The 17,821-nt window shown below is 47.5% G+C and overlaps 1 protein-coding gene across 1 annotated transcript in view; it reads right to left on the reverse strand.

Moving 5' to 3' along the window:
• Nucleotides 1–4,609: 4,609 nt before the first annotated feature.
• The window catches only part of LOC121585004, a 49,496-nt gene continuing 36,284 nt past the window's right edge, over nt 4,610–17,821 (reverse strand). The window contains exons 5-7 of the mRNA XM_041901303.2: nt 9,079–9,233; nt 6,465–6,704; nt 4,610–6,233 (exon numbers count right to left, since the gene is read on the reverse strand). Coding sequence (XP_041757237.2) covers nt 5,496–6,233; nt 6,465–6,704; nt 9,079–9,233 — 1,133 coding nt within the window. The 3' untranslated portion in view covers nt 4,610–5,495. The remainder of the gene's footprint in view (nt 6,234–6,464; nt 6,705–9,078; nt 9,234–17,821) is intronic.

Genomic DNA, 17,821 nt, shown 5'->3' on the forward strand with positions numbered 1-17,821 from the left:
TTGTTGCTTTGTATTCTAGTTCATACGGTGAGGACGTTTTTCAATATATGTTGCCATATTGAAGTGTAACCTTGGAGCATTTTATATCAATCTTATAACAGAGTTTGTTTATCAGAGACCTTTAGGCTAGCTAGAATAGCCTGATATACTATTTTATTCATGTGGCCTTGTGTGAGGGGGGGGGGGGGGGTATGCAAGTCATTACATTCTGATGCAATTTAACGTTTTAAATAACTTTGAAAGAAATGAAATTAAGAGATTATAGTTGTTTTAAATCATCAGATTGTAAATGTGACTTTGTAAATTGTGACATTTAAATTACAGCATTGATTTAAGATGGGGAAAAAGTAGAGCGTGCAAACTGTTTGTATTAGATCTGTTTACAAGCAAGACTAGCTTTGAGGGTATTTGCTTCTAATTCAGCTCGCACACATTGAAAAATCTGAATCACTCATTTGAATACTTAGGCTGGGATTCAATCTGATTGTGGGTTATAGGCATTGCGGGTTTGAAAAGCAATGTTCTCGTGTTCGCGGAGATCCCATTCACAGTACACGCTGCATATGCCAGCTCAATCGGAAATTGCCTTTTAAAAGCTGCAATGCCTATAACCCGCGATCGGCACCCAACTGTTCTTTTGATGATACACAAGATTACAATTAGGTGGGAATTCAAACAAACACAGATTAATGACCTGTACACAGCGATAGATTGAAGGCAATTTCCCAAACATTCATGGAGATTAAATTAGCTGTAAAGGCCACAGATGTCTATCTGTTCAAGCAGAAATTCCCTTAGTCTATCACAGTTTACTGGTCCTTTGTGTTTGTTTGAATACCGGCCCCAAGCTGAACTGTAATAAGCACTGCAGAAATGGTGTAGGCTACAACTCTGTTCTTTATTCTCTATTACAACATCCATTGAGAAATGTCCTTGTGTAATCAATGTGTGTGAAACTTGGGATTGGTGTTTTAACTCTACCTACAGTGCATTCGGAAAGTATTCAGACCCCTTGACTTTTCCCACATTTTGTTACGTTACAGCGTTATTCTAAAATGAAATAAATTACATTTTTACTCATCAATCTACACACAATACCTCATGACAAAGCAATTTTTTTTGCATATATATATATATATAAAAAAAGATACCTTATTTACATAAGTATTCAGACCCTTTGCTATGAGACTTGAAATTGAGCTCAGGTGCATCCTGTTTCCATTCATCATTTTAGAGATGTTTCTACAACTTCATTGGAGTCCACTTGTGGTAAATTCAATTGATTGGACATGATTTGGAAAGGCACACACCTGTCTATATAAGGTCTCACAGTTGACAGTGCATGTCAGAGCAAAAACCAAGCCATGAGGTCAGGATTGTGTCGTGGCACAGATCTGGGGGAGGGGTGGCAAAAAAATTCTGCAGCATTGAAGGTCCCCAAGAACACAGTGGCCTCCATCATTCTTAAATTGAAGACGTTTGGAACCACCAAGACTCTTCCTAGAGCTGGCCGCACGGCCAAACTGAGCAATCGGGGGAGATGGGCCTTGGTCAGGGAGGTGACTAAGAACACCATGGTCACTCTGACAGAGCTCCAGAGTTACTCTGTGGAGATGGGAGAACCTTCCAGAAGGACAACCATCTCTGCAGCACTCAACCAATCAGGCCTTTTATGGTAGAGTGGCCAGACGGAAGCCACTCCTCAGTAAAAGGCACATGACAACCCGCTTGGAGTTTGCCAAAAGGCACCTAAGGGACTCTCAGACCATGACAAACAAGATTCTCTGGTCTGATGAAACCAAGATTGAACTCTGGCCTGAATGCCAAGCGTCATGTCTGTAGGAAACCTGGCCCCATCCCTACGGTGAAGCATGGTGGTGGCAGCATCATGCTGTGGGGATGTTTTTCAGCGGCAGCGACTGGGAGACTAGTCAGGATTGAGGGAAAGATGAACGAAGCAAAGTACAGAGAGATCCTTGATGAAAACCTACTCCAGAGCGCTGAGGACCTCAGACTGGGGCGAAGGTTCACCTTCCAACAGGACAATGACCCTAAGTACACAGCCAAAACAACGCAGGAGTGGCTTCGGGACAAGTCTCTGAATGTCCTTGAGTGGCCCGGACTTGAACCCGATCGAGCATCTCTGGAGAGACCTGAAAATAGCTGTGCAGCAATGCTCCCCATCCAACCTGACAGAGCTTGAGAGGATCTGCAGAGAAGAATGGGAGAAACTCCCCAAATACAAGTGTGTCAAGCTTGTAGCATCATACCCAAGAAGACTCAAGGCTGTAATCACTGCCAAAGGTGCTTCAACAAAGTACTGAGTAAAGGGTCTGAATACTTATGTAAATGTGATATTTCAGTTTTTATTTTTTATACATTTACAAACATTTCTAAAAATCTGTCTTTGGTTTGTCATTATGGGTTATTGTGTGTAGATTGAATAAAATAAAACTATTTAATCAATTTTAGAAAAGACATAACAAAATGTGGAAAAAGTCAAGGGGTCTGAATACTTTCAGAATGCACTGTACGTAGCCTAACGATATACCCTCATTGTGACGACTGTTTAGTGGCAATATTCACAACCCCTCACCCAGGGTTTTTTGGGTGGGTATAAAGGGAGACAAATAATCAGCCCGCTTTCTGCCCGAGGCCTTAGCTCATGTCTTAATTTGTGGTCTTAAGTCATGGTTTCCCTGTTGTGGGTTCGCACTGTGGCATTCCTGAGAGGCTCAGGCCCTAGCTCAGCACAACCTTCCCCAGCCAGCCGATCCCTCCCCACAGCACAGCAGAGCTGAACCTTAATTATTTCCAACAGGAGGATCTGGGCACCCTAAGCCAACAACAGTGCAAGCCGCCGATCCGGAATTGGTGTTAAAGAGGCTTTGGAGGGTGCTTTGCATTCTCTCCGAGAGAAACAATGTATTCTATGGCAAATATTTACTCACTTTGTGATTAAAGTCTGGATCAAGCTTAAGTTTAATTCTACCTCATCAAATCCTCCCAAGACGTTCAGAACAATCCCGTCTGTACTTTGTTTAATAGATTCTATGAAGTGGAGGACTGACTGAATGGGCATGTAGAGCAGCACTCAGGGATCAATTCAATCCGTGTTGCGGAAGTTCAGCGCTGTAGCACGATTGAAATGTAAAGGTAATTTCCGATTGAGCCGACATATGCAGCGTTTACCGCGAATGCAGTCAACGCAAACCTTGCTTTTCAATTTCTATCACGCTATAGCGCTGAACTTCCACGGTACGGATTGAATCGAGCGCTTAGTTACGTTTAATGAAGGGGAACACAACTCTGGCCCTCAGGGGTTTCTGTTTAAAAAATACAAATTCTGAGCCCTATACTACATACGTCCATAGCCGCGGGAAGTAGGGGTGATGAGGGTGCTGCAACACCCCCTGATAAAGCACAACGAAAAAATTAAGAAAACAAATAGTGTACTAATTTCTCACCAAATTAGTACACTAGCCCTTTATTACCACCCCCCGCGAGTTGAGGACCAATTAAATCAGATTCCCTCCGATTGCGTCATCATCCCCTTCATTTGAGGAAGATGGCTGATAAAATGTTGTGTTTTTGTTAAATAGTAATGTTAAAATACCTATCACATTACACATTTAGTAATGACAGAATGCATTTGAAACTTCACGCACAGTAAAACTTGTTTGACTTAATACAATTACTTTATCGATAGGAGTGGGAAAAAGGTGCTCCTGCATTGATAAGCACACCAAAGATGGCATTAATAATAATAAGTAATAGAATAAAGACTGCATTTCAACAAATCTATTTCACAGAATTTGCTGAATTTGTGAGAAATGAAAAATGGGGTACTGACTCGCCCATGGATCGATGTTTCAGCATTGTCTCAATGAAGAATTTTGCAGTTACAAGCCTGCTAGACTTAGCGGCAGGGCGGATGAGCAATATCCACCGTCATAGTTTGGATGAAGCCTGAGCTGCAATGTGAAGCTAACTGAAGCTAGCTTTAGAAAATCGTAGTATACTCCTCTGGGAGTTCAACCAGGTGTATGCACTGCACTTAGTCAATCAACTTAAAGGGGGTTTCCTGATTTGGCCTAATTTTCGGCTTGGTCCTTAAAGGGGGGCTGAACTTCCTGATTTGGCCTCGTTTTTTGGGCTTGGTCATTAAGAAATGCAGTGGCCATGACTGAAGCCAAACAAGCGTTGTCTTGGAGGGGAGGGGGGGGGTTAACAATTTTTTCTCATCATCTTCCTATTTACACTTTGTAGTAGATCTTGACACTATAATTGTTTGACTCATATCGATGCCACATAGCCCGTTTTCAAAAATGAGAAGTAGCTTTTTATGGGCAGAAAACTCTTTAAATATTGATTTATCAATATAGAGCCAGGTAGAAATGAAATCCAGCAGGACTGTGATCCTTGAAGGCTGGAGTTGTGCCCCTACCCTGTATTAGCAATTCTAAAATACTTCTTGTTCGGTATATGGATCCATGTCTGTTTTTTTACTGCACTAATAAAATACTTGTTCCCTCATTGTGTTTAAGATGCATGACTTGCTACCTACTACTTTCTGCTGACATCAAATGATCAAGAACTGAAGCAGCAATTTACGTAGATAACAACCTTTATTAAAAGTTCTTTGCACAAATTCCCACCAACCCTATTTATTTTCTATGTTTACAATTGCGACATTTATCTTTATAGCTGGTCATATATGCCTACATCTATTGAATGTTAGTTACGGCATTTGTCACTTTTTTTATTTTTACAATGATCAATTCCCTTTTATATCCCAGTATCAGCCTTAGGAATACATTTGTATACATTGTTGTAGCGTTGAAGTGAATATACTGCGTGTGATCTATATCAGTTTAACACTGGAGGGCACAGAGCAGTAGTATACAGTCCCCATGGAGCTCTGTGGTGCTATTATAATTCACTGCTTCAAGGCCCATGGTTGTTGGACAAAAGGCAGAAGTTGGCACATTTCAGCACAAAATCCACAAGCATGAGTGAGCTATTGCGTTGAAAGTGCTTATGTTTAATAATTTTCAATTTGATGAAAAGTATCAAAACGATTAACTGGTACAAAAGTGCTCAGATGAGTTGGGAAATTAAGTGCTCTTGGAAAATACTAGCATGGTTTCTTTTAACATCCATATTCAACATTATTTAAAGTTTCATTTTTTAAACAAATTATACCGAAGCTGAAAACGCCTTGGTGTGGTATACAGCATATATTGATGAAGTGGTTTTAACTTGATAAAAAAATATATTGTGGGTACTAGTATGAAAACATCCAATTTGTCACCATGAAGCAATTTACTTCAAGAATGTAAAAATTTCATATAAAAGTTGATTTCAGTAATCAAAAAGGTAAGTTTTGCATTTGACAAAAGTGGAACTAAAAATAGTTAATTATTGCTTTGCTGGGCCAACCAAGTAGTCCATGCTCTGTCTGTCACATGGTCTGGATGCTGGACTTTTACTGGTCACATCTCCTTGGCCGTCACACTGCATGGCACTGTTGATTGGCTGAGGGAAGGCATCTGGATATGATTGGCTGTGCTTTGCACGAAGGCAAACTTTAACTCGGTGGGGTTGGCGGCTGTGGGTGAGTCAGAGGGTTGAGGGAGAGGGTAAGGACTGGCCCCTCCTGAGGCCTGACTCCCCCATGGCCTCCACTCTGACCTCTCCCTCTGGAGGAGGGGGCCGTTGGCTGGGCTCTGGGGACCAGGGTTGGGGCCTCCACTGGCGGGCGCCTTCCCCTCGTACGGCCCCCGGCTCAGTCCGTTCAGCATGGGGGACTGGCCCAGGTGCTCAGCCAGGACCAGGGGCTGCCGGTCCTCCTCCTCACAGATGGAAAACACAGGGACACTGACGTGGTCGCTCTCCGCTGGGAAATCGAGGGAAATCACACCATGCCCAGAGGGGCCGTTACTGGGCTCGGACGGGGAGGCCTGGAGGTGGGGGCCCCCGGGGGCCTTGGTGCTGTTTGAGGGGCCAGACCCAGAGAGCAGACCAAAGCAGGGCCCGGTGAAGCGGGAACGCCGAAGGTTGCTCGTGGAGTTGAGGCGGCGCTGGCGCTGGGCTGGCTGAGCCAAGGGGTACGAGTCGTTACTCATGGAGGAGTCAGAGGCATTACGGTCGTTCTGGGCCTCCAGCTGGGGGTCGGAGAACACCTTCCTGCTGTTCTCCCCACGGCAGTCTGACACAAAGCTGGACGGTGCCTGGGGGAACAATATCTAGTCAACACATATCCCTCTGCAGTGCAACCCGACATTCATGGTTTATGCATTATGCATCGAGTAATGAAACATTTGCTATAAAAAAATCCACTTGCAAACATACATTACATGACTGTAAGTCGTTCTGGGTAAGAACGTCTGCTAAATAACCAAAATGTAAACGTAAAGAAATACAGTATCTGCTGAATGACCAATAACATAATAGCAACTAACGCTGTCCACCAGCTTAGTGAAGGGACTGGTGGAGTTCCAACTGCACCACTTCTTATGTAACTGGGGCAGTGGAGGGAGGAAGTCCTGGAAGGTACGGACACTCCAGGCCCGTGGCCGGGCACAGCTGGCACTGCCATCCTGGGCAGCCCTGGTCTCTGTGGGGGAGGCAGCCGGGTCTGGAGAGGGCCAGTCAGTCACAGGGCCAGGGCCGGTGTCACTGTGCCTTAGAAACCTCTCCCGCTGCCGAGAGGAGAGACACACATCAAACAAATCAGATGGAATTCAATCAAACCCGGCATTCAGTGTATTTGTGTGCATGTGGGGTAGGCCTACAGTAGTTTGAAAACAGACTTCTTATTTGGAAAACTGGAAGCATCTGAAAGAGTAGAACCGCTCGAACCCAATGAACCCACTGAACCCACTGTAGCAATGTTTACACAGTGTCTTAGTTTACAATTTACTGCCATGGAACGCACACACTTATTCTGGAGACTGGAAGCATCTACCTGTGATTAGTCTATACTTTTATTTGACCATGGGAAAAACAGCCACTGCTTAAATACAATGTGTGTTCAACTGACTTGAGCCCTCAGCCAATGGAGTTTTCTCCACCAGTGGCATCAGAGCGTGAATGAGACTCATTCACAAGAAATTATCACTAATAAAAATAGCTCGCTTGTATCAGAGGTCACATTATATTCAAGCTCTGAACTGAACCTCCAATCGCCGTTGACCTAAAAGGGCAGCAAGCAAACCACAGAATCAGACATGCAATTCAAAACAACAAGTGCTGCTTGCCTGGTAGTGGGTGCAGTCAGTGATTCCTGCAATCGTATTCACAAAGATTCTCAGATAGGACTGCTGATATAGGATCAGTTTTGCCTTTTAGATCACTCTGAGAGTCTTTGTGAATGCGGGCCTAGCACTAATAGGAATGGCAGGTCAGGGGTGAAGGGCACATCAGTCACGTATCCCCCCTCATTATTCAGGTTTGGGGAGGGGTACTCCTCCCAGAAAGAGCCAGATAATCCTTACACAGAATCATTAACAGCTCGCTTAGTCTAGACAAGAATTAGGAAGGTTTTAAATGAAGTGCCCTGCTCACCACAAAAGCCCCCCACCAATGGTAACTTGTTGCAGTTTGGGCAAAAAGGTGGAGGATAAGCCACCCAGATGTGAAACAGAGCCCTGTATTACCCCCCACACTTAGTCTCGGAAATCCTAGACCTAGGGCAACAGCACTAGGTCTGAGGATCATGTCAGATTTTCTTGGCCATTTTGGGGAGGGTGCTCTTCAGACAGACATACAACTCTCCCAACAAATCACGAGTTTGTGTAGGTGGGGCTTAAAATGTGGCGGGAATTGAGCTCGTGAAAAATAATCTACTCGGAAACATGACAGAGTTGGACACAATGCAGACGCAGATAGCTAGGCTCATTTTAGCCACAGCCAGTCAGTGGGTGTAAGCTTATAGTGCTAATGTTAGCTGTCATGGCGCATGCAAACTACTCACTTGGCAAAATACACTCAATGCAAATATTTTACACAAGCGTAATCTTGGTTAACCCAGAACTAAAGTCCTATGTAATTGGTCAGATGCTCGATGAAGTTCTGGGTCCATACGCGTTAAGAGGAGAGATAGAATGAGGATCGGAACCAGAATGAAGAGCTCCACCCTCTCTCTTTACAAGTTACGGGCAAGTTTATAGGCCAAATGTCCCCTCCCCTTCTGCAATTCTAAAGATGCTAAAATCAGTAAAATTGTGATTTGTCCAAATAACCAGTGACGATAAACACAAGCACCGGAACTAATGCTGCTCCTTATCTCACACATGCCGTTGTATCGTGACAGAGCTACGGTACCATTTATGTTTATGTAGTTTGTCCACGAGAAATTAATGCGAGTTCCATCTAGCTAGTTACATGAACGGATAAGGCTCTGGACGGATTTCCTGTGCGAGTCCTTCTTCCCATCATCAGTCTGAACAAATATGTACATACACACAATCTGCACAAACAGTACACAAACACATACAGACCACACACAGCAATGCACCACAGCACGCAAACGCGCATGAACACACACACACACACACACACACACACACACACACACACACACACACACACACAGAGAGAATTGGAGCTGGGAAACTGGCTTCACAGATAATACATCCATTAGGCTAGGCTGCAGGAAAGCTCGCCAGCTCCCTAATAGCTGCCAGGCCTGCCTTATGCCAACTCTTATTCCAATAGAGCACAAGCAAAAATGCTGTATCAAACCCTCTCCTACAGCCAATCCCCTGTCACTGTGTTTCTATACTCTGACACCTCGACCACCAGGCGGTGTGGTTCATAGCTATTACCAGCAGAGGGTTGCGAATTCAAGGAAAAAATACTTGGCAGGACGGGGCCTTCTGCCTGGGTGTCACCCACCCCTAGAGCGGGTCCTAGCCTGGGTTCTCTCTACTGCCTGAGTGTCACCCCTAGAAGAGGGCACCACCAAGGCCCTAGCCTGGGTTCCCTGCTACTGCTTGGGTGTCACCCTAGAGGAAAGCACCACCATGGGTCCTCACCTGGGTTCTGGGTTACCTGCCTTGCCTCGCTCCTTACCGTGTGGGCCGAGAACGGCAGTCTGCTGCTTGGATTAGGCACAGACGAAATGATAAACACCTCATCTGACCCCAAGTCCAGTTCTGTGAGACCATTGGATGAGAGGTCCACTTCAGCATGCTGGGACATATCACCACCAACACTTTCTGGGGAACCTGGGAAAGAAAAGGGAAAGTGGTTTTATTAATCATATACTTGTATGGTGACAGATAGCCTACAATTAAAACATTGCTACATTGAACAGTCAGATGTATTGTCCCTAAAAGAGCACTTGAAATGGAGTGTTACAGATTGGTCTCCATAGGCTACTGTAAATGACTGCACTGTGCATCCAGTACACTGTGTAGCCACTGTACTTGTCCACTCATATTCCTGTTAACTCATAGTGACATCGTTGAACTCAGTGAGAGGAGAAACATGGTGTTCCAAAAGCTCTCACGCTGTTATATAGGTTAAATGTCATGACCTGTAAGTCTCTCTGTGGGCTCAGCAACAATGAGCGAGACTTTGGATTGTTCTGGGATAAACCCAGTGTTACTCCAAAACTAAAGCCATTTTCCATTGAGACTTCTAATGCTGCTGTCAAGGCGTCAGTGTAATGCGGTAGGCGAAGTCAGGCGCAGGACACAGAGCTGGTCAAAAAGCGTACTTTACTCGTAGAACAAAATGTATGAACAAAACCTCCACGCAGGTAGGACACAAACCTGCACACTAACGACAACCAAAACATGAACAAACACGCACAACACACAGTGTGAGACAGAGGGTAAATAGGGAAGACATAACTACATGATGGGAAACAGGCATGACCAATAAAGACAAAACAAGTCGAACATAGACACATGGATCGGTAGTAGCTAGTACTGCGGTGACGACGAACGCTGAAGCCTGCCCGAGCAAGGAGGAGGGGCAGCCTCGGCTGAATTCGTGACAGTACCCCCCCTTGACGCGCGGCTCCAGCCGTGCGCCGACCCCGGCCTCGGGGACGGCCAGGAGGACGCGGAGCAGGGCGGAAATCCCTCAACATGGAGATATCGAGGATGCTAGCACCGTTCCTCCGGACCGTACCCCTCCCACTCCACGAGATACTGCAGGCCCCCCCACCCGACGCCTCGAATCCAAGATGGACCGGACCGAGTACGCCGGTGCCCCCTCGATGTCCAGTGGGGGCTGAGGAACCTTCCGTACCTCAGACTCCTGGAGTGGACCAGCTACTACCAGCCTGAGGAGAGACACATGGAACGAGGGGTTAATACAGTAATTAAGAGGAAGCCGGAGAAGATGGCTGCCGTTTTACAGCCCTCTAACCAATTGTACTATTATGTGTGTTTTTCCGCGTTATTTGTAATTTATTTTGTACATAATGTTTCTGCCATCGTCTCTTATAACCAAAAAGAGCTTCTGGATATCAGGACAGCGATTACTCACCTCGTATTGGACAAAGATTTTTTATTCAACGAGGCGGCCACAAAGGATATCCTACAGACACCCGACAAGGCCCAAATCCCCGTCATTCGCATGAGAAAGAGATGGAGATATCGTGGACGTAGGTCAGGGTGCCGTGTAAGGATCCGACGGCGAGCGAGTAAACTGCTGCTCCCATCAATCCTATTAGCCAATCTTCAATCATTTGAGAATAAATTGGATGACCTAAGATTACGGTTATCCTACCAACGGGACATTAAAAACTGTAATATTTTATGTTTCACCGAGTCGTGGCTGAACGACGACATGGACAACATACAGCTAGCGGGCTATACGCTACATCGGCAGGATAGAACGGCTGACTCCGGTAAGACAAGGGGTGGCGGTCTGTGTATATTTGTAAACAACAGCTGGTGCACAAAATCAAATACTAAGGAAGTCTCGAGGTTTTGCTCGCCTGAGGTAGAGTATCTTATGATAAGCTGTAGACCACACTATTGACCAAGAGAGTTTTCATCTATATTTTTCATAGCTGTCTATTTACCACCACAAACCAATGCTGGCATTAAGATTGCACTGAATGAGCTGTATAAGGCCATACGTCAACAGGAAAACGCTCATCCAGAGGCAGCGCTCCTAGTGGCCGGGGACTTTAATGCAGGGAAACTTACATCCGTTCTACCTAATTTCTACCAGCATGTTAAATGTGCAACCAGAGGAAAAAAAACTCTAGACCACCTTTACTCCACACACAGAGACGCATACAAAGCTCTCCCTCGTCCTCCATTTGGCAAATCTGACCATAACTCTATCCTCCTGATTCCTGCTTAAAAGCAAAAACTAAAGCAGGAAGCACCAGTGACTCGGTTAATAAAAAAGTGGTCAGATGACGCAGATGCTAAGCTACAGGACTATTTTGCTAGCACAGACTGGAACATGTTCCGGGATTCTTCAGATAGCATTGAGGAGTACAACACATCAGTCACTGGCTTCATCATTAAGTGCATCGATGATGTCGTCCCCACAGTGACCGTACGTACATACCCCAACCAGAAGCCATGGATTACAGGAAACATCCGCACTGAGCTAAAGGGTAGAGCTGCCGCTTTCAAGGAGCGGGACTCTAACCCGGACGCTTATAAGAAATCCCGCTATGCCCTCCGACGAACCATCAAACAGGCAAAGAGTCAATACAGGACTAAGATTGAATCGTACTACACCGGCTCTGACGCTCGTCGGATGTGGCAGGGATCGAAAACTATTACAGACTACAAAGGGAAGCACAGCCGCGAGCTGCCCAATGACACAAGACTTCCAGACGAGCTAAACCACTTCTATGCTCGCTTCGAGGTAAGCAACACTGAAGCATGCATGAAAACACCAGCTGTTCCGGATGACTATGTGATCACGCTCTCCGTAGCCGATGTGAGTAAGACTTTTAAGCAGGTCAATGTTCACAAGGCCGCAGGGCCAGATGGATTACCAGGACGTGTACTCCGAGCATGTGCTCACCAACTGGCAAGTGTCTTCACTGACATTTTCAACATGTCCCTGACTGAGTCTGTAATACTAACATGTTTCAAGCAGACCACCATAGTCCCTGTGCCCAAGGACTCTAAGATAACCTGCCTAAATGACTACCGACCTGTAGCACTGACGTCTGTAGCCATGAAGTGCTTTGAAAGGCTGGTCATGGCTCACATCAACACCATTATCCCAGAAACCCTAGACCCACTCCAATTTGCATACCGCCCCAACAGATCCACAGATGATGCAATCTCTATTGCACTCCACACTGCCCTTTTCCACCTGGACAAGAGGAACACCTACATGAGAATGCTATTAATTGACTACAGCTCAGCATTCAAAACCATAGTGCCCTCAAAGCTCAACACTAAGCTAAGGATCCTGGGACTAAACACCTCCCTCTGCAACTGGATCCTGGACTTCCTGACGGGCCGCCCCCAGGTGGTAAGGGTAGGTAACAACACATCTGCCACACTGATCCTCAACACGGGGGCCCCTCAGGGGTGCGTGCTCAGTCCCCTACTGTACTCCCTGTTCACCCATGACTGCATGGCCATGCACGACTCCAACACCATCATTAAGTTTGCCGACAAAACAACAGTGGTAGGCCTGATCACCGACAACGATGAGACAGCCTATAGGGAGGAGGTCAGAGACCTGGCCGTGTGGTGCCAGGATAACAACCTCTCCCTCAACGTGACCAAGACAAAGGAGATGATTGTGGACTACAGGAAAAAAAAAGAGGACTGAGCACGCCCCCATTCTCATCGACGGGGCTGTAGTGGAACAGGTTGAGAGCTTCAAGTTCCTTAGTGTCCACATCACCAACAAACTATCATGGTCCAAACACACCAAGACAGTCGTGAAGAGGGCACGACAAAGCCTATTCCCCCTCAGGAGACTGAAAAGATTTGGCATGGGTCCTCAGATCCTCAAAAACCTCTACAGCTGCACCATCGAGAGCATCCTGACTGGTTGCATCACCACCTGGTATGGCAACTGCTTGGCCTCCGACCGCAAGGTACTACAGAGGGTAGTGCGTACGGCCCAGTACATCACTGGGGCCAAGCTTCCTGCCATCCAGGACCTCTATACCAGGAGGTGTCAGAGGAAGGCCCTCAAAATTGTCAAAGACTCCAGCCACCCTAGTCATAGACTGTTCTCTCTGCTACCGCACGGCAAGCGGTACCGGAGTGCCAAGTCTAGGTCCAAAAGACTTCTCAACAGCTTCTACCCCCAAGCCATAAGACTCCTGAACAGCTAATCATGGCTACCTGACCTATTTGCACTGCCCCCCCCACCCCATCTTTTTACGCTGCTGCTACTCTGTTAAGTATTTATGCATAGTCACTTTAACTCTACCCACATGTACATATTACTTCAACTACCTCAACTAGCCGGTGCCCCCGCACATTGACTCTGCACCGGTACCCCCCTGTATATATAGCCTCCCTACTGTTATTTTATTTTACTTCTGCTCTTTTTTTCTCAACACTTTTTTGTTGTTTTATTCTACTTTTTCATTTAAAATAAATGCACTGTTGGTTAAGGGCTGTAAGTAAGCATTTCACTGTAATGTCTGCACCTGTTGTATTCGGTGCATGTGGCCAATAAAATTTGATTTGATTTGATTTGACCTATAACAAACCTCGTTCAATCTCCTCAGGACTTTAAATGGCCCCACAAACCGCCGACCCAGTTTCTGGCAGGGCAGGCGAAGGGGCAGGTTTCGGGTCGAGAGCCAGACCCGGTCCCCCGGTGCATACACCGGGGCCTCACTGCGGTGGCGATCGGCGTTCGCCTTTTTTCGCCTGATGGCCCGCTGCAGGTGTACATGAGCAGCGTTCCAGGTCTCTTCCGAGCGCCGAAACCACTCATCCACCGCAGGAGCCTCGATCTGGCTCTGATGCCAAGGTGCCAGGACCGGCTGATAACCTAACACACACTGGAAAGGAGTAAGGTTAGTAGAGGAGTGGCGGAGTGAGTTTTGGGCCATCTCTTCCCAGGGGATATAAGCTGACCACTCCCCCTGCCGGTCCTGGCAATATGACCGCAGAAACCTACCCACATCCTGGTTGACTCTTTCCACCTGCCCATTACTCTCGGGGTGAAAACCTGAGGTCAGGCCCTCCAGACCCTTGAGGTGAACTGGGGACCCCGATCCGACACAATATCCTCAGGTACCCCGTAGTGCCGGAAGACGTGTGTAAATAGGGCCTCAGTAGTTTGTAGGGCTGTAGGGAGACCTGGCATAGGAATGAGACGGCAGGACTTAGAAAACCGATCCACAACGACCAGGATCGTGGTGTTCCCTTGTGAGGGAGGAAGGTCCGTAACAAAATCCACCGATAGGTGGGACCACGGCCGTTGTGGAACGGGTAGGGGTTGTAACTTCCCTCTGGGCAGTTGTCTAGGTGCCTTACACTGGGCGCACACAGAGCAGGAGGAAACATAAACCCTCACGTCCTTGGCTAAAGTGGGCCACCAGTACTTCCCACTAAGACAGTGCACTGTCCGACCGATGCCAGGATGACCAGAGGAGGGTGACGTGTGAGCCCAATAGATAAATCGATCGCGAACCTCGGTGGCGTACCCGAGCGCTGAGACAGTACAGCTCCTATCCCAGCCTCGGACGCGTCCACCTCAACCTGGAATGCCAAGGAGGGATCCGGATGAGCCAGCACTGGAGCCGAAGTAAACAGGTCCTTCAGATGACCAAAAGCCCTGTCTGCCTCAGCTGACCACTGTAGACGCACCGGTCCTGCCTTCAGCAAGGAGATAATGGGAGCCGCTACCTGACCAAAGCCCTGGATAAACCTCCGGTAGTAGTTGGCAAAACCCAAGAATCGCTGCACCTCCTTCACCGTGGTTGGAGTCGGCCAATTACGCACGGCCGAAATGTGGTCAATCTCCATCTCCACACCTGACGCGGATAGGCGGTGTCCTAGGAAGGAGATGGACTCTTGGAAGAACAGACATTTCTCCGCCTTCACATACAGGTCATGCTCCAACAGTCGACCAAGCACCTGACGCACCAGGGACACATGCTCGGCCCGTGTAGCGGAGTATATGAGAATGTCATCTATATACACCACTACACCCTGTCCGTGCAGGTCCCTGAAAATCTCATCAACAAAGGATTGGAAGACTGATGGAGCATTCATCAAACCGTATGGCATGACGAGGTACTCATAGTGACCAGAGGTGGTACTGAATGCTGTCTTCCACTCAACTCCCTCCCGGATACGCACCAGGTTGTACGCGCTTCTGAGATCCAATTTCGTGAAGAAGCGCGCCCCGTGCAATGACTCCGTCATACTAGCAATCAGAGGTAGTGGATAGCTGTATTTTACAGTGATCTGAATAGGACCACGGTAGTCAATGCACGGGTGTAAGCCACCATCCTTCTTCTTCACAAAAAAGAAACTCGATTAAACAGGGGAAGTGGAAGGCCGGATGTATCCTTGCCTCAGAGATTCGGTGACATATGTCTCCATAGCCGCCGTCTCCTCCTGTGACAGAGGATACACGTGACTCCGGGGAAGCGCAGCCCCTACCTGGAGGTTTATCGCACAATCCCCCTGTCGATGGGGTGGTAATTGACTTGCCTTCTTTTTACAGAAGGCGAGAGCCAAATCGGCATATTCAGGCGGAATGTGCATGGTGGAAACCTGGTTTGGACTTTCCACCGTAGTTGCCCCTACGGAAACACCTACACACCTCCCCGAGCACTGACTAGACCATCCCTTGAGAGCCCTCTGTTGCCATGAAATAGTGGGGTCATGAGAGGTTAACCAGGGAAGCCCCAAGAATCAATCAGATATAGACAAATTGTTTCCTCATGCCCCTCCTGCGTCTTCATCCAGAGTGGAGCTGTGACCTCCCTAATCAGACCTGACCCTAAAGGGCGACTATCTAGGGCATGTATAGGGAAGGGCACATCAACGGGCACAATAGGAATCCCTAACCTACGGGTAAACTGACGATCAATAAAGTTCCCAGCTGCGCCTGAATCTACTAGCGCCTTATGCTGGGAATGAGAAGAAAACTCTGGAAATACAACATCTATACACATATGCGCAACAGGGAGCTCTGGGTGAGTTGGGTGCCTACTCACCTGAAACAGTCCACCAGTGCTCTGCCTACTGCCTCGACTCCTTGAAGGCCCTCCCCAGCACCGACCAGCAGTGTGTCCTCAGCGGCCACAGTTGGTGCAGGGGACGGCCCCTCTACCGGTCTCCCTCAGAGCAGCACTTCCGAGCTCCATAGGGGTAGGGTCGGAGGTGCTGGGGGATGGAATGGACGGCCCCTGATCCGGACGTCCGCGGGTGGCCACCAGGTTATCCAGTCGGATTGACATATCCACCAGTTGATCCAGGTTTAGGTTGGTGTCCCTGCAGGCCAGTTCCTGACGAAAGTCCTCCCTTAAGCTGCAACGGTGGTGGTCGATGAGGGCCCTCTCATTCCATCCTGCGCTGGCAGCCAGAGTCCGAAAGTCCAGTGCAAACTCCTGCGCGCTCCTCTTCCCCTGTCTGAGGTGGAATAGACGCTCACCCGCCGCTCTCCCCTCTGGTGGATGATCGAATAACGCCCTAAAGCGGCGGGTAAACTCTGCATAGCTTACAGTTGTGGCATCTATTCCCCCCCACTCGGCGTTGGCCCACTCGAGCGCCTTACCGGACAGACAGGAGATGAGGGCGGACACGCTCTTGTATCCCGAGGGAGCCGGGTGGATGGTTGCCAGGTAGAGCTCTACCTGGAGCAGAAAACCCTGACACCCGGCAGCTGTACCGTCATAAGCCCTCGGGAGCGAGAGCCGAATCCCACTGGACCCAGATGGTGAAGAGGTGGACAGCGGTGTTGGTGGTGGTGTAATTGGAGGAGGTATAGGGATACCTCCTCTCTCCCATCGCTCCATTGTATTAACCACTCGTTCCATAGCGGTGCCGAGAGCCTGGATTATGGCCGCTTGTTGTTGGACGCGTTCCTCCATCGATCCGGCTGGCATTGCTGTACCTGCTGACTCCATATTATGTGCGTGTTTCTGTCAAGGCGTCAGTGTAATGCGGTAGGCGAAGTCAGGCGCATGACACAGAGCTGATCAAAAAGCGTAGTAAAGTACGCCCCGGGGGCCACATTCGGTATTCAACAAGGTTCAGAGGGACATACTGAAAATGTGTTATATTTCCTTGCTGTCAAAATTTGCTAAATAATTGTCCTCTATCCATAGATTTTTGAATTTTCGATGCTTTGACTGTCTAGCTTTTATTAAGGTGTTTATTAGCAAACTGGACACAGTCAAGAAACTTTATTAATGTAGGTCCATTATAATTTTGATTTGGTTTTAGTCATTTGAAAGTATATCGACTTTGTTTCCTCCCGCCCAAAAAAAATAAACATTTTTAAACCACCCACGGGCCAGATTGGACCCCCTTGCGGGACGTATGTTTCACACCCCTGATTTAGAGCCATTATATGGCCATGAGACCATGAGATAATTCAGTATGTGGTAGAATCCTGCCAGCTCTATTACTATGTTTTGGAGGTCTGACAGTCAGACCCAGTGTACCATTTTTCGGTCATAGTTTCAGAGCGTAATGAAATAAGTGTCCCATTTACGCTGAACATGTAAGTTCAGTTTAGGGGCAGATAAAGTCATTGTCAACCCCTCGATCATGGAGAGAGAAAGAGACGGGGCGCAGGGCAGGGGGAGCGAGGGGATTGACTAGACTAGGCTAGGCGGCTGGAGCACAAGCAGAGAGGGAAAAACAGGGGAGTGTTAGAGGGAGAG

This window comes from Coregonus clupeaformis, chromosome 16, assembly GCF_020615455.1.
Source record: "Coregonus clupeaformis isolate EN_2021a chromosome 16, ASM2061545v1, whole genome shotgun sequence".
Classification (NCBI taxonomy): Eukaryota; Metazoa; Chordata; class Actinopteri; order Salmoniformes; family Salmonidae; genus Coregonus; species Coregonus clupeaformis.